Source organism: Cibotium barometz, chromosome 60 (assembly GCF_041138505.1).
Source record: "Cibotium barometz isolate CiBa-2024 chromosome 60, ASM4113850v1, whole genome shotgun sequence".
NCBI classification, from domain to species: domain Eukaryota; kingdom Viridiplantae; phylum Streptophyta; class Polypodiopsida; order Cyatheales; family Cibotiaceae; genus Cibotium; species Cibotium barometz.
Window position 1 is genome coordinate 24,757,642 of NC_141105.1, and position 23,767 is coordinate 24,781,408.

At 45.5% G+C, this 23,767-nt stretch overlaps 1 protein-coding gene across 2 annotated transcripts in view; it reads right to left on the reverse strand.

The window, feature by feature from the left end:
• Positions 1–23,767, reverse strand: part of LOC147605160 (chromatin remodeling protein DDM1-like) — an 80,013-nt gene that overhangs the window by 19,669 nt on the left and 36,577 nt on the right. The window contains exons 14-29 of one of the 2 annotated variants that reach the window (XM_086793763.1): positions 15,424–15,488; positions 14,126–14,201; positions 13,941–14,012; positions 13,760–13,860; positions 13,589–13,664; positions 11,991–12,035; positions 9,590–9,640; positions 9,425–9,508; positions 6,636–6,725; positions 6,355–6,456; positions 5,091–5,132; positions 4,919–4,987; positions 4,666–4,770; positions 4,399–4,476; positions 4,248–4,316; positions 3,923–4,075 (exon numbers count right to left, since the gene is read on the reverse strand). In XM_086793763.1, coding sequence (XP_086649889.1) covers positions 3,923–4,075; positions 4,248–4,316; positions 4,399–4,476; positions 4,666–4,770; positions 4,919–4,987; positions 5,091–5,132; positions 6,355–6,456; positions 6,636–6,725; positions 9,425–9,508; positions 9,590–9,640; positions 11,991–12,035; positions 13,589–13,664; positions 13,760–13,860; positions 13,941–14,012; positions 14,126–14,201; positions 15,424–15,488 — 1,278 coding nt within the window. The remainder of the gene's footprint in view (positions 1–3,922; positions 4,076–4,247; positions 4,317–4,398; positions 4,477–4,665; positions 4,771–4,918; positions 4,988–5,090; positions 5,133–6,354; positions 6,457–6,635; positions 6,726–9,424; positions 9,509–9,589; positions 9,641–11,990; positions 12,036–13,588; positions 13,665–13,759; positions 13,861–13,940; positions 14,013–14,125; positions 14,202–15,423; positions 15,489–23,767) is intronic. The other variant, XM_086793764.1, reaches the window with a different exon arrangement.

The following is a 23,767-nucleotide window of genomic DNA, read 5'->3' on the forward strand; positions in this document are numbered from 1 at the left end:
GACAATCATACTTCACCTTCAGACATATAATGCAATCCCGCACATGAGCATCAACATCTCTCCTCAAAGAGGCCAATAAATGCAATCTTGCACATGAGCATCTGCATCTCTCCCCAAAGTAGGCCAATAAAAGAAAGCCTCGAGTGCTCTCACTATAGCCTCAATGCCTCTATGGCCCGCGTATGGTGGAGCATGACTGTCAAAACCTTTGGCCACATTTACTTGGTGGCACGAAGTCGACCATGCATTAACATAAAACCATCCTGAAGAGTGTAATGATCATGCCCGTCTCCACTAAACAATTGATCCTACCAAAATCCTCGTCATGAGCATACTGCTCCCGCATTTCATCAAGCTCATGATGAAACACAAGAGATACTGCTACCACTTGTGGTTTCTTGGACAAAGCATCTGGCACAACATATCCACATGAACAATCTGGAAATGGAACATGGACAAGAAATTGACCCATCTCATGTGCTTCTTCGAAAGCTTGGCCTGAGTGATGAAATACCTTAAGGTCTGATGATCCATCTGTACCGTGAAGTCAGCTTCAAGAAGATTATGCTTCCAAGTAGAAAGGACACGAATTACTACCAAAAGCTCTTTCTCATAGACCTGCAAAGTCTTCTTGGCCCCATTCAAGATCCTACTCTCATAGGCAAGCACATGCCCATCCTGCATAAGAACAGCTCCAATGCTATCCCCACAAGCATCACATTCCACTACAAAAGATCGATAAAGATCCAATAATATCAATACAGGACCAGTGATGAGCTTCTCCTTAAGCCAAGAAAAAAACTCTCCACCTCTCACTCAATCCATTAGAACTTTACTCCCTTCTTAGTTAGTGCATGCAACGGTGAAGCAATCTCTCTAAAGAATCTATAGACATCATGTACCGTCCTGAGGTTTGGCCAATTCTTGATTACTTCAACCTTCGTTGGATCCATACGAACACCATCCTTAGATAATATGTGCCCAAGAAAGTGAATTTCTTCCATGAAAAACTCGCTTTTTTTTCTTTAATGACCAATTTATTCTATTTGGGCTCCTTAAACACAATGGTCAAATACTCCCTATGCTCCTCCTCCGTGCGAGAATACATAATCATGTCATCAAAGAAAGTGCCCACAAAAGCACGCTATGGACGAAAGATCCTATCCATCATCCTATAAGAAGTAGCTGGAGCATTTTTCAAACCAAAGAGCATGACTAAGAACTCATAAAGCCCAAAAGTAGTCCTAAAAGTCATCTTGTGCACATCCTCATGTCTAATCCTTATCTGATGATCCTCGCTCTTCAAATCTATCCGAGTAAAATAAGCCAAACCCTGTAATTTGTCCAAGATATCATCAATCCTTAGTACTAGAAATCGATTCTTGATAGTATTCTTACTAAGTGCCCTGTAGTTGATGCACATCCGCCAAGATCCATCCTTTTTTTGAACCAAGAGAACCGGTGAGTAGAAGGATGAAGAACTAGACTGTATCACTCCCTTCCCCAAGAGCTCATTCACTTGACTCATAATCTCCTCCATTTGGGCTGCACTCACTTCCGAACGCTCTGAAGGAAGCTCCCCTCTGAAAAGCAATCCCGATACTTTCGAAGAAAGTCCATTCTGTCTTTTGTCTAAAACCCCAAGATAAGACTCTGTTGATTCCTTTTTCTCTTTGGCAAAAATCAAATACACAGAAATATGATTTTTCATTACTTGAGAAATGGCCGAAGCAGATACAACAGGGATAGATTCCCCTTTAAGTTTTACATCCAAGACATGCTCTTTACCATTGTGAGTAAATGCTATCTTCCTATTATAAGAATCCACCACTGCCCTAACCTTATGACACCAAGGCATACCCAACAAGACATCAAAACCATCCAATGGCATGATGTAAACCTCATCTGAGTCCACATTAAGTCGAAGCTTCCCAATAATAGGAGTCACTAGAACTAAATGTCCTCAAACTAGCCTCTTGAATAGCGCCCATCTCCTCTAAACGCATCCTGGAGAGATGACATTAGTCATAGCTCCTAGGTCAAAGATGACAAAGCCGTCTAATCTCTTACTTTACCCCATGCTTTGCATAACTCTGACTCTCCATCTCCTTGGTGCTCCCCAACCAAATCTCGAACCAGTCCAACCGTAGGTTTTGGTTCTTTCCCTTTGACTCATCCTTAGTGCTAGAGTCTCCAATAGATTTAGAATTCCACTTAGGACATTGATAAAAGTGACGTCCCTCTTCTCCACAAGAGAAACATTCGTTGCCTGCAATCAATTCCTTCCGTTCTTCTCGACTCTTAGCAAAAAGTGGTAAAAACTTTCGCTTCTTTTCTCCTGTACCTTTGTCTTTAGACCCTGTTTCCTTTGATCCCTTCTTTCCAAAAAGATAACTATTTTTTAAGCTTGACATTTGGCCTGTGAGCAAAGCATACCCTGTTTGTACATTCTCTATCATATGAGACATTACCAACTCTGGTCTTGATGCAATAGTCCCCGAGTTCCTTGGGTACTCCACAAGAGTAGTTCTCCACTTGTTCCACCAATGGCACCGCACGAAGAAGTAGCTGGCAAACGGGCATTCCAAAACTCCCTGTTATACTCTTCTAAATTCACACAATCCCTGAAATCCAGTTTATGCCATGCCGTCATGACATCCACCTCAAATGTCAGTGTCAAGCATAAAGATGAGAAGATCTGCTTAAACTCCACCCAAGTACTACGAGCTATTCCCTGATGTAGCAGTGTTGACCACCATTGCAGAGCATTCCCCTTCAAAAAGGATGCTGCCTTCCACACTTTCGAAGCCTCCGTGAAGTTCCCTCCTGAAAACGTTGCATCACACTGCTGAATAAAAGTAAGGCAGAGGCGTAAGATTATCATACGTCCAGCTCAAAGACAGAGTACTTCTAACCTTAGCTCCAGCAATTGTGGGTCTTCTTAGGCATGATGACCATGGGAAAGAGCATGTTTCATGGGAGAAAGAAAGGTGAGCAACTTCCATCTATCCCAATTCCCTTTTGATTACATTTTTGTATTTGGGGGTGAGCTTCTAGGCCAGCCGGCCCGTAGACATGGCAGGTGCTCTTTTGAAGCATTGTACAAACACCTTCCAAATCCTAGGCAAACACATCCTTGTACTTGAAGGTGATGAAGAATTCACATGAGGATCTAGGCAACCCACTTACGAAAAACAAAGAAGAGTACCCAAAAAAAACTAAATCGCTCGGGCTCTAAAGTCTTTCTGTATGAGAAACAGATAGAGGAGCTACTTCAATTTCCAGATATGCACTAGTCTGCTAATGCGTGATGGGTAGGATTAAAGAACTTTGCAAGATAACACACGTGTGCGAGTCACATGAACAAGACCAAAATTATGAGTTTTCTTCCATAAATAGATCCTTCAGTAGTCAAGATTTTGATACACCCGACCAAAGGATTGGTCTTCCAACCCGAAGGCATTATAACTTGTGATCACAAAGTTGCCACAACATCAAAGGTGGCTGGTGGGGATTTGAGCTCAGGAACTCTGCTCCCCGAGTCACAAGCACTTGCTGCTTGGCTACATGCCTATTGCATAACAAAGCTAATCGTATCCACATGATTCACGAAATAGCACACATTCTTCACTGATCATGTAGCTAGGCTCGCATTGGATATATGAGGAGTCTGGCAACTGATTGGTGAAAGTTTGAACTGAAACAAATTATGAGCTTTGCTTTCTTCACTAGCCGTTGTCCAGTGTTGCATAATTCAACAATCCACCAAATGCAAACATTTTTTTAAAATGAAGACCCTAGGGTCTAGCCTAAAAAAGTGTTGGAAAAAAAAAGTATGTGAATTCATTGTTATCAAAAGTAACAAGTCTACAACAGATAGATAAGACACCAGCAAGTTTGTTTTCTTTTCACTCTGGCTTACCTTCCTACCACAAACTCCACAGGAATGATGAGGGCATAGCCACCTCAGCTTTGAAACCTTGGCTACTTCAGCCATGGTATAGCCAAGGCACTCCGAGTGATATGCAGCAGGGCACCCATCACAACAAATTAGCAATCCCCCATCTTTACACAACTGCCATGAAAACATAGCAAAAAATCAAAAAGTCAAATAAGAGATGAGGACACCAAGATAAAAATTGCATAGTCTCTATGTAGAAAGAAAAGGACTGCCGTTTGAAGTGTAGCAAAGTGTCAAATCTTTAAACTCATCTGGCAAATCCATAGGATTACTGTGTGTTGCATACCAAACAGACATCATCATGTTCATAATCAATGCCAGCCCTTTGAAGTTGCCTTTTAGAGGATTTGAATTCCTGCTTCATGACCTTCACCATCAGCATGGCTGCCACGTTTTACAAGCACACAACTTGCATTACTAGTTGTCAAAAAATTTACCTGGCCATTTTTTATGCATTCACGCCCGAAAACACTCGGTTCACCTTCCTCCAAGTCGTAAAGATTCTGTCGAAGAATCTGGGGAAAAATGTGCAAGATGGGTATGAGATAATAAAAGACAAGAGTTGCATGGATCCAATTTAAGCATAATAGTCTTTATTTGAAGCATTAATGTGACGGTGGGTGCAAACTTTAATTAAAAGTTTGCATTGAAACTGACTTTTTGGATCTACACACTTTGTAATCACTCGGTGTCTCACTACTTACACAGTAGCCATCTACTTCAACAGTTCTGGTAACACGCTTGCGCTTGGTTGTTTCAAACCATTCCTCGCCAATACTCCTGTTTGAAGAATGTGTATAATTGGTACCCTGCAGACAACACATACTCAGCAAACAAAATCAGTCGAGGCTGGACTAGAGTACGAATCATTCTGTGTGACGTATTGTCATCATGGCTTAAATTCATTTTTAATCCAAAAGAAACTCGTAGTAAAGGATTGAGCCATTGCTGCAACACCTCAAAGACCCTAATTGATGTAAAAGAGTCCAAAACTGTTGATTCTGTTTGTCGCACTTTTGAACATTCCTGAAAATGATTACACAGTACAACTTAGCATAATGTGCATACAAAATGCAGGCCATTCAAGGCAACATCTGCATAACTTATTCATTCAGGCCGTACGACATACAATCTTATCATCCTCTTGGTGTGAATCGTTCATCATGCTCTCCTGCGATAGAAAATCGATAAATTTGACATTCAATGCAGGTGCCTCATTATCGTTATATGAGCGTTTTTCAAATGTGCTTTCCTCTTTAGAAACAAGTAGGAAATCATTCATACACAAGCAAGATGGAATGCTCCTATCATTTGTCCCTTCCTCGTAACAATAGGAGCTAACTATGCCAAAGAAGCCCATAAAAAGAGGAGGAAAAGAAAGCGTTATGATCCCAAAGACATCCCCTGAGCTTTCACTGTGTAGTCAAACAGCAGTAATGTTAGCAATCTGCAACTCTTCCAAAGGATTGAATGGAGTTGTGAAGGTGCTCATTAATGGATTATCCCCATTGACAGGGATTTTTTGTAAATTTTTGTGCGAAATAAGATTTCTTGTTACAAGCTTTGGGCTGGTGAAAAGATACAACCCATCAAAGTCATTTGTATAGAAATTCTCCCAACTATTAAAGCCAAATGTCTCTCCCTTTCAGACCAACGCATTTAGCCAGTAGCTACATGGATAGTCATTACATGTGATAGAAAGCGTAATAATGCATTTATGAGGGAACTAGATCACATGATCTTCTTTTCCCATACTCCCTCATGATCTTCCTGTAACCATCAGCTCCCGGATTGCTTGTGCATGCTTTGCACACTAGGGTGAAATTTTTTCTTCTGCTTGACGGTCACTTAAAAGATATCTTTTTTGGGGGTCAAAAACAAAGACGGAGGTCCCACCTACAGTCCTAGAACTCATCCAACGTAGATCTATAACCTTTAGTAAATGCCACCTTACCTAAATTTGAAATGTTAGACAAAAGGACTAGGCTAAATACATTCTCTCCTAATGCCACCTATACTTTGCCTCTAAAAAGATCCATCTAGGAATCTGCATCAAGTCTATACCAATGGTAGAATTTGGCGTTGTAGGTTGACTGGTTTAACCTCCTTACCTAGGGTTGGTCCGCTTGAACATAACACCTCATTACGATAGCAAAACTACCCTCAAGGCACCCAGGCCATCCTAAAGATGCTAGTTTCCCTAAGGAAGAAAAGTCCTACATATGATTCATAAAATCCTTCACAATCTCCCATAAGTTTTAAAATTGCTATGGCAATGCTAGCATGAAATGTGATGCAGTTGGTAGGTCAAGTGACAACACCCAAGGTTGTTCCCTTTTTTGCAAGAAAAGAACTTCACACAAACAATCGAGGAAGTAGTAAAAGCAAAGCACCTGCTTGCCTATTTCTCCATCGGCAGTCGATGACGAACGATCTATTATCTTATCTAGGTCTTCATCTGTCAACTCTTTAGCATCCTCCAAGCTAATAAAGGCCTTGGGCCAAAAAAAAATAGCACATTTAGCATGGAATCTTTGAAGTGCCATAACCAAAAGCTTCTGATTTAGAAACACCCAAGCTTAAAAGGAGAAGCCAAACAGAGCCATCTCAATGGTAAGAGAGACATGGTTCCTACCTACTACAACAAGAGGAAGAAAAGTAGATTTGTCTTTACCTTTGCTCCGAAGGTAATTGTAGCCAACAACTCAGATAAGCTACTAGCTTCGGTATCTTCATTCTGACCAAAGCCACCTTGGTTGACAGCCTAAATAAACATGAAAAATAACACCCCTTTGATATCAATTCTGTGCACAAGTTATGACTGCAAAGCTAAAAATCTTGAATTAAGCATGGGATATACCACTGTTACATCAGTTTTATCAAAACATCCATGCAATCAGAGGCGCAAGACAGCCATGCTTGCAATCACTTTATTAATGGTGTATTATTCAGCCATGCTCTAGGGCTTGCATGTGTTCCTCAAGATGAAGGTGCTAAGGTGGCCAGCATGCTACTATTTGCTGAGTAATGGAAGCTCCTCTCACTTAGACACAAAAATTTCCTGACAAACACACTGATGAAATAAATAAGCATAATGGCAATGAAGTAGCTGGGATTTGCAACACCCTAACAGACTCCAGAGCCTGGCTGGACAATCTGCAATCTATTCTCTCTCTGCTCATTGGCAGCTCTTTCTTTCCACTTTCACCTACTACAAGAAACCCTTAGCACCATATGAAAAGCCCCATCTCAAGGCCCAATGTTATGTACCTAAGTCTAACCCTAGGGTCACGTTCACGAATCTGTGGGTTAGGGGACTCAAAAGATTAGTGAGCAGTGCCATGTCTGTCAAATGCACCACTGAAGTTACCTGATCTACCACGCACTTCCGCTTTCTCTCCCTCCTACACCTTCTCTGCCCGCCCCTCTCCTCTGCTTTGAGGTTATTAAAGACTTTGTGTTGCCTCCACGACCTAACAGTCTGTTGAAGACACGTATGAGATTGCATACGGAGATTGCAGGTAGACCTAACCAATGCTAGGTCTGTCACCAACAGGGGCACTTTGCCAAGGATTGCTCTAGGGCTAGGGGTTGTAGGAGATGGCGTTAACACGCATCAAGAAACTCACCCTCATGCTCCGTCTCGGCCAACGTTCCGCTAGGAGTGGCGAATCGTCTCTCAAGGCCACCTTTGGTGAGAATGTTGGCACACGGGATCATGCATCGCCCACAAACAATGTTTTTTGGATGATGATGTATTGGGTCACAGTGATGAGGTTGCTTAGTCATCACCTATGTAGAGACTGTGCAAAGTGATGACCCCCTCCTTCAGCATTATGAGACGTGAGCACAAACATCGACTAAGCATTTGCTTAGGTCCAGGGTCAAAACCAGATCTTTACCATGAGGATTGTCTCTTGGAATGTGCATAGCCTCAAGGGGCTTCCCACCCACAGCAGGAAACGCCTCATGAAGGACAAGCTCCATATTGTTGTTATGGGTGGATAAGCTCTTGTTGCAAGAGCACAAATAGGATAGGCACTAATGTGGTAAATCTGGTAAGATTCTTTCTGGCTACAGTTTTGCTTTTGGTCACATTGGACCAAAGGGGGTGGCATCTCAGTCACAACATCACTTATGCCACGTGTTATTGGGTGGCGGATGCAACAAACACTTCTTCTCAGCACATGCGCCTACCCACAGTAGAGAATGTGTACGATAATGACAGGACTCACACGGAGAGATTCAGACTGAGCCTGATAAGGTGAATATTGCATCAGATGTTTTTCGAATATTGCTTTGTTGGTTTATAGGAGATGTGGCATACAGGTATGATGGCCCCCCTTCTCACGGAGGGTCTTATCCACCTTACCCCAAAAGGTGGGGATAAGACCAACATCAAGCAGTGGAGGCCCATCACTTTACTTGGACCTGCATATAAATTCTTATGCTATGGCATTGAGTATGAGGTTACAGCCGGCTCTTCAAAGTATTATTCACGACACAGAGACTGGATTCCTCCAAGGAAGGAGTAATGATAACAGCTTCTCATTTTGGGAAGCTATAGAGTGGGCTAAATCTAGCCAACAACCCCTTGCCATCCACATGTTGGACTTTGAAAAAGCATATGATAGAGTGGATTGGGACTTCTTGGAAGGCACAATGGTACGTATGAGGTTTTTTCAAGACTGGATCAAATGCGCGTATAGGGAGGCCCATAGCACAGTTTTGGCTTGTGGGGGACATGGTGAGCACTTTCACATTTCCTGTTCGATGCGATAGGGATGCTCCCTAGATCCCTTACTGTAACTCATAGTAGCAGAGGCTATGGCAGGGCTACCCATGTAATCTCGGGCCTTAGATTGCCTCTACGTACGGAGGAAGAGTTATTGTACTAGGAGCTGGCAAATGATACTGCAATGTTTTTAGAGGCCTCACATGCATGTCTTTGTGCCTTCCGGACAGGCTTGGAGATGTTTTGTTTGGCAACGGGGGCCACGATTAATTGGGATTTTGGATCAATGATGCTCCGCAAACAAATTCAGGTTTGGATGCATGCTAGAAAGCTTGGCTGCCAGGTTGGCATTGACATCACCCCAGCACAAAAGTTTGCACCTGTGCTCATGAGTATCAAAAGCAAACGTCAAGCAAGAAGCTTGAGGCATCTTACTCCCAGAGATCAGTAAGTACATTAACAGCCAGTATTTTCAATGAAACATACTGGAAACAGGATCACCATCCAATCAAATGCCAATGTGGCTCTAACCTCAACAAAGAAGCTACTGCCGCGGTGTCTATCACCACTTGCAGCCCCATCGCCTTATGTGGAGCTCACATTCACTTTGAGTGTATACTCAAACTAGACCTAGTGAAATCAAATTAGCACAAAATATTCCAGATTCAAATAGACTATAGACACAAAATTGACCATTAATTGTGCCTTCATTTTTCACAAACTCGTACATGATCAAGGAATAGCTTTTTCTCAGCCCGTTGTTGAATTCTTTCTTCCACTGTACCAGCTGTAATAAGTCGATATACATGCACCTACATGCCCAACACATTACTCACAATTACTGATCCTACACAAAATCAAAGAAAACCTTTTTAGAAAAATACACAACTCACAGGCTTTGTTTGGCCAATCCTGTGAACCCGAGCCATGGCTTGCAAATCAACCTGAAAGTTCATACAATACTGTTGGTGATCCTTTCTGTCAGAAAAATTCGCATGCAGTACCTGCAATAATCTACATAGATAGATGTTCACTTGTAATTAAGAATTTCAGTACCTGCAATAATCTACATAGATAGATGTTCACTTGTAATTAAGAATTTCCATATTGCTGAAGGCATTATATCAGTGGACAGCTGTGATTTTTGGTTGTCCAAAGCATGACTAAACTCATAAAAGCAAGAAATCTGATTGAACTATGCCCTTGGAGATGATCAGTGCTACCGACTTTGGAAACTTTTCATCATTAAGCAGAAAGAAGCGTCTCAAGTGCCCATGCCAAACTGAGTTCGTGAAAATTCTAGATTTACCGACTCCTTTTCGTCACCTCCTAGAAGAAAAGAAAACAACTATGAGGTAGTCTGCCAGACTTCCCTTGGACTTGGTCTCTAAATACTAAAATCTTTATCCTTAAGGCTGGAGGTCCAATGGAACCAGACAAGAACAGAATTTAGATATAATTACTCCACTTTAGCTCATATTTTTTCTTTGAGGGCAGTCATTGAGGAGGCACATGCTAGATCTCAGAAAAAAATTATGTTGTTTAGTAGATTCTTGTAATGATTTTGATAATACAAAAATACATATTAGGAGTCCGCTAAAATTGTGTATAGGAGTGGTTCACCTGCACAGTTGGAAAGACAATTTCCAATGCTACATGGAGCCACAGACAGTTTGTTGTTTGACTCCAAGTCCACCGAGCAGCTATGTATTGGGCACCCTTTTGGGGCCTGCCCTCGACCAAAAGGAATGGGGTAAGATTGAGAGGCTGCACGTTATGATGATGTTCTGGCTGATTAGGAGCAAGCCCTACAGGCCAAATGAGACCATCCTTGTACAGCTTGGAGATTTGCCTCTTGAGGTTGACACAATGTTCCAAGCAATCACCTATCCTCATAGGATTTGGTCCTTAGCAATTAATGGCCTACCTAGGATTGCACTTGCCCCTTCGATAAAGCTGGTTAGCACTGAAAATGGATGGTAATATTGGACTCTCTTCTCCCATGCCATTCAGATGGACAAAACCACCACCTTTCTAATACAGCCTTGATGCCCACAACCTCTACCTGAACAAACAGGAGTTGAACAGTGTTATTCTCATGAGATTCCCAGCATCCAATGTTCCAGATAAGGATTGAACCGCCTCATCTTTCAACAGAATATGATGTTTTCTAAGGAGCAGATTTTAGAGCTTATTAGGATGGTTTCATACAGAGACCAGGGAATTTGCACACACATAGAATAGGTCATTTGCAGAGATACGTATTACATGCTGTGAGGACTGCAATCGATCATCATACACATCGTCTCACAAATCCGAGAGATGACTTTATGGAGATCCACAGTTACAAAACACTCCTAAAATATGCCAACTATGTGAGATAGGGAAGATTTAGATAGGAGTACTCTATCCTCAAATGGCTGGTATACTATGAGATCAGAGGGGAATACCACCAATTTTTCCTCTATCAAACTTCACTCAATACCCTGATCAGCAATACTTGAGCTTGAAATGACACGGCTCTGAGAGAGAATTAGACTCCTAGAGAGACTACTTATCAGCCGCAGACACTTATCACCTCCTTTCAGATTACCAAGGAAAAAAGATGTCAGATGGAGAAGAGTTCCAAGTGGCGTGTCATGTTAGATCCAGACCTTCCCAAGGTACCTTGTGAGTGCAACATTAGAGGCTATTTCACAGTAGCTCTGAGGCCACCTATTGGAGTAAGCACAGATGATGATGTTCAGTTGATTCCCCATGTCCCAACCCACACGTCCATCTACCATTAGGCAAAGGCAAGGAGCCATGATCCAGAACGCACACACTACAACCCCATGGTGCAGTCTCAATCTATGAACGTACTCCATGGGATCATTGAGACTACATCTACACCTTCACTAAGGTTTACATCTTCCAGTCGTCTGCTACGCAAGACATCCCCAACGTCCAGAGTGGGAATTCCCGAACGTGGCACGATATAGTTGGGCCTCATCTGGACTTTAGTGATCAGGGGGAGTAGCAATGTTGTCCAGCCTCATCATTCAAATATTGTCTGATGTGACGGACAACAGACATATCACATGTGGGTGAAAACCAAAAGAGGAGAAGCTGAACCAGAATATGTTGTCGTATGCTACTTTCTTCCTAGTGAATCACCACACATTGGTAAGGAGACTAGAGAGGGCACATAACCTTTTCTTTGAAAAGAAACAAAGGAAAAAAAATTGCAAGACCTGGGCTACAAAGATGATGCAGTAACAGTAGCTACTAGACAAAACTAGAAAGACTGCTGACCTGTGGATTCCAATCACTGTCAAAAAGTATAACTGTGTCTGCAGTCTGCAAAAACATTGTATTAGATGCAAGCAACTAATTGCGAAGATCAAAAATACTTGTATTGTTACTTCTAACAACCATGTATGCGCAAACTAAGCCAAATTGATCAGATAAAACAAAGTAAGATCCCATTCATACTCAGAGCCATTACCAAAATCAAAAATAACTTGTAACCAAAAAAGTGAACCATTTGAAAGGCATTACTACCACTAATAAATACAAACTGTGCAGCAAAGTGGACTTCATGTTGAAGCCTTTGATTCTTCTATTAGTGGAAAAAGTGTACATCCACAGAAACTAACCCTCCACAGAGAAGAGAAAATGCATGAAAACCCTCCAGCTCTGCCATACCTGTGGTTATCTCAATTCTCTTCTTCAGGAGGCTACACATTGTGAATTGTCAATCAACCCGAGACATGGTGTGCATTTGCATCTCTCATTTCTTGAGCATTCTCACCATTTGGTCCAGGCGCCGACAATCAATCCAGGTTTCCCTGTTCTGATCCGTTTCCTCAAAAGCATATCAGCAGTATTGTTTCTTATTCTTTGTTGCTAGGGATCAAGTATTGTCGCTATGTCCACTTCAATAGTCGTTAGCTACAAGCTAGAGTGGGACGAAGCTAACTGGCTATGAAAATGGGTGAGAATAGAATATGCAAATGTAGGAGAAAGGTGCTAGAAACACTAAAGTGTGTCTTTCATTGCTAATTTTTGTAAGACGTGGTGCCCAGACTGGAGTGGTGGAACAAAGGATGGCGAGGTTAAAGAGGCCCAAGAAAAATGTGGTACACTATTTTTAAACCACTTAATGCTTGGAGGATCCCCCAGGAGTGCATAAGTTCATCACTAGATAAAATGTCTGTTTGATCTTAGATCAAATATCATATAGATTTTTTACCATTTTCAAACTTTCTAGGTAAGAACACTCTAGCCATATTTCAATATAGCCAGCTTAGTACAAACCTGAACTGCCAGCACACAGACCCGGAATTGCACAGAAGCAAATGGAAAGGGGAGATTTAGAGACCTTAATCACTCAAGAATAAGCACGATTCAAAATGGTACTCAATGCCCTAGACATGCTTTTTTTTATGAGCTTTACAACCTGCCTATCCATGATCCCCTGAGCCTGCCCACACCTTAACACTCCAGCTCCCCTTTTTCTCAGCCCTCAACTCACCCACTCTTCACCCTTGTCCACACCGCTTATCCATGTCCCCTTAAGGCACTTCATTCCTATCGATACACCCAATAAGGCTTCAAAGCAATGTCCATTTGACTGTCAACTTACCACGGCCTAAGAAGTCATCTTTGAAAGCTGCAGATGCCACTTACTCTTACAGGCATCATACTGCCGTACCTCTAACTCCACAAAGAGACCAAAGTATAGACATGCTTAAGTGAGGTTTGCCCTTTCATTTACAAGTAGTCTCACCAAGCGATGATCTGTTTATATACCAGAAATAATTACCCTCAACATGGATTAGAATTAAAAAACCTTCACTAGGTTTCTTTACCTTTATAATAAAGAGGCTCCGTACATAGCAAGCACTGACCTGAAGGTTTATTCCCAGACCACCTGCCCTTGTAGACAGTAAAAAAATGAATATTGGGCTAGACGGCTTATTGAACCTGCCAAGAAAACCACATGATAAGGCTGACTCTCGAATTTAATTTAAAAGCATAGTTTTAAGTATTATCACATAAGCATTCATCTTATCCCTTACATATGCATATCGATGGTCCGTCTTACACGGTTGGTGGAACCATCCAATCGTCTGTAATCAAAGCCACGGAACTGGCAGTACTCTTCAAGAAGGTTCAGCATCTGCAGACCGGTAACAAAACTTGGAAAATGTACACAAACTAAGAGACCTTAGGAAAAAATATCCGTAAAGAATTTGATACCGTTGTGAACTGAGAAAACAGCACCACTCTGTGTCCATTGCTTTGCAGTTTATGCAGTAATCGGTCCAACAACTGTGCTACATTAACTTTAAATCACAATCTTTTCCGCTAGAAACCATGTCTTGGCTATGCTGTAGACAGACAGCCATAATTTCATAATCGACCCTGCATGGACATAAACAGACCTGCATTTTCCCTGAGGCCGTGATGATATCATCCCCGACAGTGTCTCGGTCGTCATCAGCTCCGGGAAACAAATACCTGTTTGAAAAATTTAGATGAAATCAGCAAATGAGTACAGCATTAACCCAAACAGCAGCCTACTACCCTTAAACCCCACTTAAAAACCATTTTCTGCCACAATGATCAGGAAAACAGTTATAGTGACCAGGAAAGCTCAACTTGTTCCCTCAACTTAACAAGGTAATGATCAGGAACACAGTTATAGTGACCAGGAAAGCTCAACTTCACAAGGTGATGTTCAAGACTCTTGTCACAAAATTTCAAAATAGCATATCCCATTGAATGTCACAATGTAGTGGTTTATCTAAAAAGATTTGTTCACCTAAGGTGGACATGTTTATGCATGAACCTGCACCTACTCTTGGCCGCTGATGACATGAGGGGTTGTCATAGTATTTAGTCTATGATCAGCTTTGTGAATAGACTCTCATGGAGTTAAGATTCCACTTTGGCTTTTGTTTAGTTCGGGAGATAACCTGATTTGGTAAATATCCATTCAGAAAGATCCGGTTTTTAGGAGCTTTAGTTTTTTTTTGCGCAAGGTGCAGAGTCTATTAATGCAGTTTAGAAATGCATTATAGGTATAAAAGCTTCTAGTACTTGGTAGAGTTTTTCTCCTTTTTGTGAGATGGAGTATCATTGGGATCTAGTTGTGATGGCATCTCTATTTGAGAGCAATCTGGTCCTTGAAAAAAAGAGGAAACTGTTGCCCCCCGTCATTCAGACATTCGGTTCTATATATGTTTTGTTCATTGGCCTCGCCATTTCTTAAGGTCACGTTTTAGGATTTCCATTCTTCTTGGGCAATGCTGGTTTACTGGCTTTTGTGATGTCAAGAAAATTTGCACTGGCTTATGTTTGTGGGTGAAGGAGTGTATTGAAAGTCCCTTTGATATCTTTGTCTCGAGTTTTTTAGCTTGTTTTTCTTTTTTGGTACGAGAAAAATAAGGTTTAGAGTGAAAATCTATATAGGATAAACGAGTTCCAAGAAAGCATAATAATATTTTAAATATTGGAACACATCTTCGTTAATAGAGGATTATGATAGTTTTGTTACTTAAGCATTTGATCTTTGGCTAACATGAGTTTATCTTACACAGCCTAAGATGTCATCACTCCTCACTGGGCTGGCTGTAAAGATGTAACTACTGAGGTGGAAGTTTTTTATGAACCTGCACCTTGATGTGTAGGGATGCCATGCAGAATGTTTGTGTACTAGCTGACAGAAGCATCAACTTACGGATGATTTGCACATTTTCTAAGCTGCATCAACAGGCTCTGTAGCTTCTTCCATGCATCACTATCCTGTCAAAAATTTCCATATTAGTATTCTAAATGCAAAATTCATGATTACATCTATTATTAGCTTCTCCCGTTGAGCACGAGTTGAATAATTTTATCGTAATATTTAAGATAAGTACAAAAATAACAGCATCAAAGGATGTGTAACATGACCTTGGTGCCTTTCTCATTCAAAAATTTTCCATGACAAGTTGTACTTAATAGAGCATACACAACACTAATAGCATCATAGTCATTAAGAAGAAGCACTCATGAACCATTGAATGTTCTTTGAACTGGAATATGAGGAAGCACAAGACAAAGAGCACAATGACATGTCACCACAATCTATTTGGATTCAATTTCAGACACTTGCAAGGTTCTATGCTAGAATCTGCATCTACATGTTTCTAAAAGCCTTCGAGCACCCACATTGAACGTTGGTCACTTCTTTTACCCAGACCACTGCATATATCTGCTAGCCCACAATTGATGTCCAAGATCATCATACATGCAATCATTATCAAATATGGGGAGTCTATTAAAACAAAACCACAAATTTCTGAGATCTGCTCCTGCGAGCTCCGCCTCACCCCCCCTCCCGCTGCTTCTCGCCGTCGCGCGCCCCTCTCCCCCCCCGCCTGTCCCCCGCCTTCTCCCCCGCCTCTCTCCCCCGCCTCCTCCCCCGCCATCTCTCCCCCCCCCCGCCTCCTTCCTCGCTTCTCTCCCCCGCCATCTCTACCCCCCCGCCTTCTCCCTCACCTCCCCTTCCGTTTCGCCCCTCCCCCCACCGCTAGCTCCCCCGCCTCAGCTCCCCCCTCCCCCCCCCCCCCCCCCCCGCTATCCTCTAACCTTCCGCCTCTCCGTTTCCTCATAGGGCTGTGTCCCTCCCGTTGGTGACCCCGGTTTCTGGCCTTTTCCCTCTGGAGGACTCCATGGAAGCCGCTCCGACTACCCCTGCTGATTCCGGTCTCCGTCTCAAGTTCACAGCTGCAAATCATCAGTTGTTTGTTTCCACAGTATCCGCTCTTGAGGCCTCCTCCTTGGTCTGCAAGATAGTGGGTAGCCGTCCGATGTGGAGAGAGCTTCGCGACCTTCTGCAAGGCAGCCTCGTTGGCGTGCCTGCCAAGATCGTCAGCGTCGATTTTTTGGGACGTGGCTACTACCAGGTGGATTTCGAGCCCCCCCAGGCAACTCAGATGGTGCTGGCTCGGAGCCCCATTGCCCTCCGCTCATCCCGGGCGTTCCTGGCGCGATGGACTCACGGTTTCGACCCCGCTTCTGACCCGCTAGCAGGCGCGACAGGTTTCCCCATCACTATTTGCTTTCGTGGACTCCGCAGGGAGTACTTGCCCCTCTTGTCATCCATTGGCAAGGCGTTCGGACAGGTGGCGGAGACGCCTCAAACAGCGGCTTCAGTGATAGCTCGGGCAGCAAGACTCCCGGCCATTCGTGTTGTGGTTCCGTCACCAGAGTCCCTCCCGAAGACGATCCTCCTCCCTTGTCTTTCTGGAGGACATCTGATACAGCGCGTGGAGTATTCGGGCCTCCCCGGCCAGTGCTACATCTGTCGGGAGATGGGCCACCTCGCACGCGCCTGTCCCCGCAAGGGGGTTCATCCTTCACGCTTAACCGCCTCTGGACCCCCTTCAGGAGGCCCGAGGGGTGGCCATCCACCTCAGAGACCGGACATCCCTGGCTCGTCTCAGCAGGCGCCATCATCTGACGAGCAAGCCCCGGCGGAGGATGCCGTGCAGACCCAGGAGGCTGGCGGATGGCAGGAGGTTCGCCGGCGGAAACGCCCGGCCCGCAGGGACCGTCGCAGACGCCAGCAACAGGCAGCACAGGCTGGCGGACAGGTGACTCCGGCTGGCGTCCAGGCACCTACCCGCACTTATGCTCCAGTCAGGGATAGGCGGCCAGCAGGTCCCACCTCGATGGACGAGGATTCAGACTCAGTGCCCGTTGAGGCCGCCGGTGGAGCCCCCACGTGGAGACCTCACTCCCACCTCCCCCCGCGGGGGCCCCGCCCCCTCCATGGAGCAGATTCCTGAGGATCCCGGGCCGCACTCTGCGACCCCCGGCTCCTCTTCCCCTCACTCGGAGAGCACTCCTTCCACTCCCCCCTAGCCCCCCCCCCTCCCGCCTCCCCCGGCGGCCCCCCCTACACCTATCCTCTGGCAGATGCCTCTCCATCCTCTCCTTGCTCTCCCCCCTCCTCTCCGCGAGCCACCATCCCTCCCTCGGCCTCTCCAGGATACTTCGCCAGACCACCCACTGCCCCGGGGCAGCGCAGCTGGGTAGGCCAGAGTTCAGTCCAGCGGCTGTTCCACCGCCACTCCGGGCCGGTGGAGATGGCAATCCTAGCTTCGCCCGCCACAGAGTTCTCTCCAGCCTCCCCTGGGGGGCCCCCGCGAGTGATGGGGCTCCCAGTGGATTACGTTTTTTTCAGGTGTCTCCAGCTGGATGCTCGCCCGTTCGAGACACTGGTCGCGCCCTTGCGAGTTTGCGTGGTGTGCCATCCCTCTCGTTCTCCTTCAGTGGTGAGCAGCATGGTGGCCTTCTCCTTTCCTCTCCGTGTTGCCCCAGACACAGCATGGGATTGCAACTCTGTAGAGGAAGTTTTGCGTGATCAGATACTGGAGTTTTCTCACCTCTTCAGTGACTTGGGGCTCACGGACCTATTGCAGACCCGATTACACAGCCCGCATGAGCTTGTTTGGTATAGGAGATTGGCGGGCGGAGCCGGTCCACACCTCAATTGAGGCGGTGCTACTGATTCTCCTCCATGCTGCCCCGAGGGTGCAGCCTACCTTTAGATACATATATGCAGAGGATTGGTCTCACGCCTATGCCCTGGACAGGGCGAAGGCGGAGTGGGGCTGGACACAGAGACAGGTCACCCTCTTTTTGGAGAGACTCCGCACCCGGACAGACAGTGACTATTCTCCCTCCAAGCCGGCGCCCAAGACTCACAGAGTGGAGGGCAGATCATCCGGGCCGGCTGAGAGGGGTGAGCCAGTGGCGGCTGCCTCACTTGCCATAGCTCATCCATGAGGATACTCTCATGGAACATCCAAGGTCTTGGTAGACATCGCTGCTACATTGGTCGGGGCAGACTTCGCCAGGAGATCCAGAGGGCTCTCGTTGGAGGACCCATAGATATCCTTTTCATCCAGAAACACCACCTTTCTGCCGGGCGTACCCGCACCTGCGGGAAGATCTTGCCAGGCAGGAGTCACACTTTTTGGTCACCGGCATATGGCTCACAGGGGAACCAGGGTGGAGTATGCATCTCAGTCAACGAGCAGCTTCTATCCGAGGTTGTGGATTCTGGCACTCTGGTCCAGGGTCGAGCGCAGTGGATCATCCTTCGGGTTGGGGAAGACCGCATTGGCTTCCTCAACTTTTACGCCCCTAATGGGACGATCGGGAGAGCCGAGTTCTGGAGCACCATTAGGCAGTCCCTCCCCATGGCAGACCATTGGTGCCTAGGGAGGCATTGCAACATGCTGGAGGATGCAGAGGACAGGATGGGGGGCAGCCACGAGACCATTCATGGGCCGGAGCTCGCTACCTAGGAGGAACTAGTGCTGCAGGTGAGAGGCCAGGATCCGTGGACTCTCTCGGAGTTTGGCAGGTTGCAGGGGAGTTTATCTTTCTCGCGCTCAGATAGACGGGCCACAGGAGTTAACCTTTCCCGCATCGACAGGTTTTACATTGATGAGTGGGCTTGTGATAGAGGTGGCACTGTGGGTATACTTGCAGGCTCACGCAGCGATGATGATGACCAAATCTGGAAACACTTGAGCAAGAACAGTGCAAAAAAACAGCACAAGAGAAGGAGAGAGATAGAGGCGTGTAACTCTGCTCTATATACACAAGAAGATCCCGGAATACAACACAATACAAGACACTAAGTGGCAAGGGGTTGTGGGGCCATTATATATGGCCCCAACACTGCAGTCGATTTGCTCTAGGACAACCGACAAGAACATGTCCACCACGATCAATATAAATACCAATCGGCCAGGTATGAACAGTCGGCCAGAATCATCAAGGTGTCCACGACCTGTAATACACAGTCGGCCAGCACTAATAGACATAGATGAAGTCGGCCAAGAAATAAGACATCCTGCCACCTGAGGGTTGCCACCCAAGCCACAAAAAATTGGAAAAAAATGGTATCAGTAAAGACAAGAGATGACTTCTAGCACCCCCTCTCAGCTCCTGGCTGCGAAACCAACCGCAGGGAGCTAGAGTGCCGCCTGAGCAAAGCCTAAGATAGCGACTTCGTGAAGCGATCCATTGTACTGTCCTCCGTCGAACAGAACTCTAGCAAGATGTCATCAGCAACGATCTATTCACGAACAAAGTGCCTCTGGATGACCGTGGGTTCCTCCAATGGAAGCCCAATCCTACCATGCAACCTCTGCAACCTCACCACCACAAAAGCAGCCCGCTATTCTACCTCTGTCGACGACAAGGCAAAAGATGATTGTCTCTTACTGCTTCATAAAATTGCTCCTGGGCCTAAAGTAGATCTCCTCGTGTCTGGATCTCCTTCCCAATCTGAGTCACTCCAACCGTGGAGTCGGACTCCATCCATGAATCCCCCTCTTGTGTAAAAGAGTCTATGATCCTTCGCATGCTGCACAAACCACAAGATACGCAATCCTGCCTCCCAAAGAGTCATCTCCAAACACGAGCTCAACAGCCTCATCAGGAAGCTCTCGTTCAATCTGGTATTACATCAACCAAATCAATGAACCATTTTGCTTCCGAGTCAAAGAGACATCACACTGCTCACAAGGATCAACACCTGTTACGGTGGGAAGCCAAGTCTTGGAAACCTGTTGAAGACCATGCAAGGCCTTCTGAAACCTGTAAACCACTCCCTCTGAATCCGAAACCACTAAGCCTGGAGAATGAGCAACAACCACCTCCTCCTACAAGTAATCAACTGTCACCTGCCTGGCTTTCCAAGAGGTCCCCGTGCAAAGAACATCCTCATCTATAGGAGTTTCTTTGTCCCGAATACTACAAGACATCATAGCATAGGTTACCTGTAAAGTTTCCTCTGACTGACGAACACAAGAACTACCAACATCGGTACTGGAAAGTTCCTGCCAACAACTACATATATCAACTAGCAAGCTATCCTCCATCTGGTCTCGGAAAGCCTACACCTGCAGCGTATCCACACTTAAGTGGCCATTACTAGACTGCCACTCATCACAAAATTGAGGACCTGGGAGAGAGAGTGCTGAAAGTTTGTAAACTCCATTCTCCACTCCGCCTTCCCAAACTACCTGGCCTGTTGCCTTGTCTTGGAGAGCAACAAAATGCTCATCAAACTGCACCCGTACACCAGTCTTGCAAACCTGATGCACTGAACAAATGAAAACCAAGTGATGGAACATACAACACCTAGAAGGAATGCTTCCCTCCTCTGCCACCACGAACTATCTCCAACCTACCCTCACTGTGAACTGGGATAGTGGATGTATCCTCAATAAGAATTTACCCAAAATACCTGCAGAGATCTTGTAAATCTGAACGGGAAGGAGTCATGGCTTGGAAGCACCACTGTCTAGAATCCACTCCCGAGTATCCGTAGCAGCGAGTCCTCCAACCTCCTCCCTGCTTGAAGAAAATGAAACATCGGTGTCCATCACCTCCAGCTGCACAAATGCTGGAGTCTTCACGATTGCTGCTAAGGAGTCTTCACCCTTCTCGGTCTTCCACTTGGAACACTGCCTCCAATAGTGGCCTTTCTCGCCACAATCATTACAGGTCCTCTCTGCCTTTAGTTTCTCGTGGTCTGAGTCGAACTTCTTCTCAGAAGACTTCTCCGACGAAGCCTTCCCTTTGCTCTTGTTACGGCCTTGCGACCGTTGGCCAAGAAATCCTCTTCATGGGCGATACCTTGTTATAAAGAGAAGCCAAATGCTGCCATATACCTCTGGCCAGTGTCATATGCTTGATATGATTGATTACTTGCGGTGTGCAGTTGAGGAAGATAAATGAGCGGACCCTGGCATTGACATGATCCCATAATTGTGCCTATGCCCCCCGGTCCTTATTACGAATCGACGATAACTCCCCTTCCTCTACCTCCGACCGTGGAACCCCAACAACGATGAAATCAGCAAGGTCGTAAGACTCCAAAACAGATTCCATCATAACCTTCCATATGCCGTAGTTGTTCCCATCCAACTGACGATCCACTGGGAACGTGGGGAGTGTCGGGATCTTCACATGTCTCTCAGCCATCTCAAGCAGATCTGCCATTACAGGGATGTAACTGAAAAAGGGTGGGTGGATGGGTGGGAGCAAAGAAGAACTTAACCTACAAGTGGCTGTCCCGCAAATCAACCCACCATCCTCTTGCTTCTCCTCTTCCCAAACAATCCCAAACAATCCACCAATCAGCAACGCAATAGTCCCCCTCTTGCTCACACAACTCCCAACAACTATCAAGAGCCTAGGACTCTGATACCATGTCTGAATACGCAGCACAGATGATGACCAAATCTGGAAACACTTGAGCAAGAACAGTGCAAAAAAATAGCACAAGAGAAGGAGAGAGATAGAGACGTGTAACTCTGCTCTATATACACAAGAAGATCCCGAAATACAACACAATACAAGACACTAAGTGGCAAGGGGCTATGGGGCCACTATATATGGCCCCAACACTGCAATCGGCCTGCTCTAGGACAGCCGACAGGACCATGTCCACCACGACCAGGTATGAACAATCGGCCAGCATCATCAAGGTGTCCAGGACCTGTAATACACAATCGGCCAACACCAATAGACGTAGATGAAGTCGACCAAGAACTAGGACATCCTGCCACCTCACGGCTGCCACCCAAGCCACAGAAAAATGGAAAAAAATGGGGGGAAAATATGGGAGGTGAGGAAAAATGAGAAAACACCTACAAGGGCGGGCATACCCACAACAGAGTCCCTCGTCTATCAGTCAAGACACGAGATGACTTCTAACACAGCCATGGGATGGCCATGGAAGGGCTGTAGGACAGCCCTAGGGCTCCTGGATAGGCAGCCGACAGGTTACACAGCCCTAGAGGGCTGTAAGCCAGGTGTGGGGCAGCCCACACGGACTGCCCAGCAGCCAGATCTGAGGCGCCTGATGGCCAGCAGTGGTTTTGGGTCATGCGCTGATTTTACAGCATTTAATGCTGATTTTACCAGTCGTGGAGCAAATTTCAGACAGTCGGCTGGCTTTAAAACAACCGACTACCTTCCCTTAAGGGTATAAATACCCAAGACATAAATCAGTTCATTTAAAATGATCTCATAATTCACCAAGTGCTGAAGCTGAACAAAGGGCTAGGACAGCCAAGGACAAGCTAACGCAGAAGGGGTGAAGGATTGAACGTCAAGGGCAGAGATCTATCTCAGCCAAGAAGGTTCAAGTTCAGTCTTTTATTTCAGTTTTGCATCATTCTAATAAAAGCAAATACACCATTTGTTGTGGGGGCCCTACAGAGGGTATTCGGGACCCAATACTGTGTTCTCTTCTCCCTCTCTCTCTCTATTTTTCTACACATCTATATTCAGTTTTGTGCATTAATTTCGTCGCGACAAGTGTGCTTTTTTCTGAGCATTGAAGTTACCGATCTCCCCCAAAGCTTCCGCATGTTACAGTGGTATCAGAGCCTACTTCAAGTGTAAAGATTCAACAAGAAACCAGGAATTTTTTTGCGCTCGTGTGGTTGGTTTTTTAGACTCCGGTGGACTACCCCTTTCGGAATGACTCCTGTCCCTCGAAGGACGGTTGGTTTTCAGCCTCCGGAAGCCTCCTGCACACACAGTGGATGGTCAGATTGCGCTCTGGAAAGGAAGTGTGTTTTCCTACCATGGCGAGCTTCGACAACAAGAGAGACCAAGAACCTTGGGATCAGAGTGCACCATGCAGCCGAGCTAGGGCATCAAGCATGAGTGTTACAGAGATGTCCCAACAGATGATGCGTGCAATCGCAGACCAAACTACCAAGTTGGAAGAGCAGAAGGCACAGATCCTGGCTCTAGAAGACCGCACCCGTTCTCCAACGCCACGTTTTCCGTCTCCTCCTCCCTCTCCTTCCGTATCCCAGATTCCAGATCCTCTACACAGGGACCCTCTCGTAGGGTCACGACCGCAACCGAGTTCCGACATTGGAGATCCGACAACAAGAAGATGAAGTCATGCAACGCGTGGAACATGAGCATTACCTTGCAGCTTTGGATGCCAGATTGACACTAACGGCTTCCTCGAATCATTTTCCCGAGAA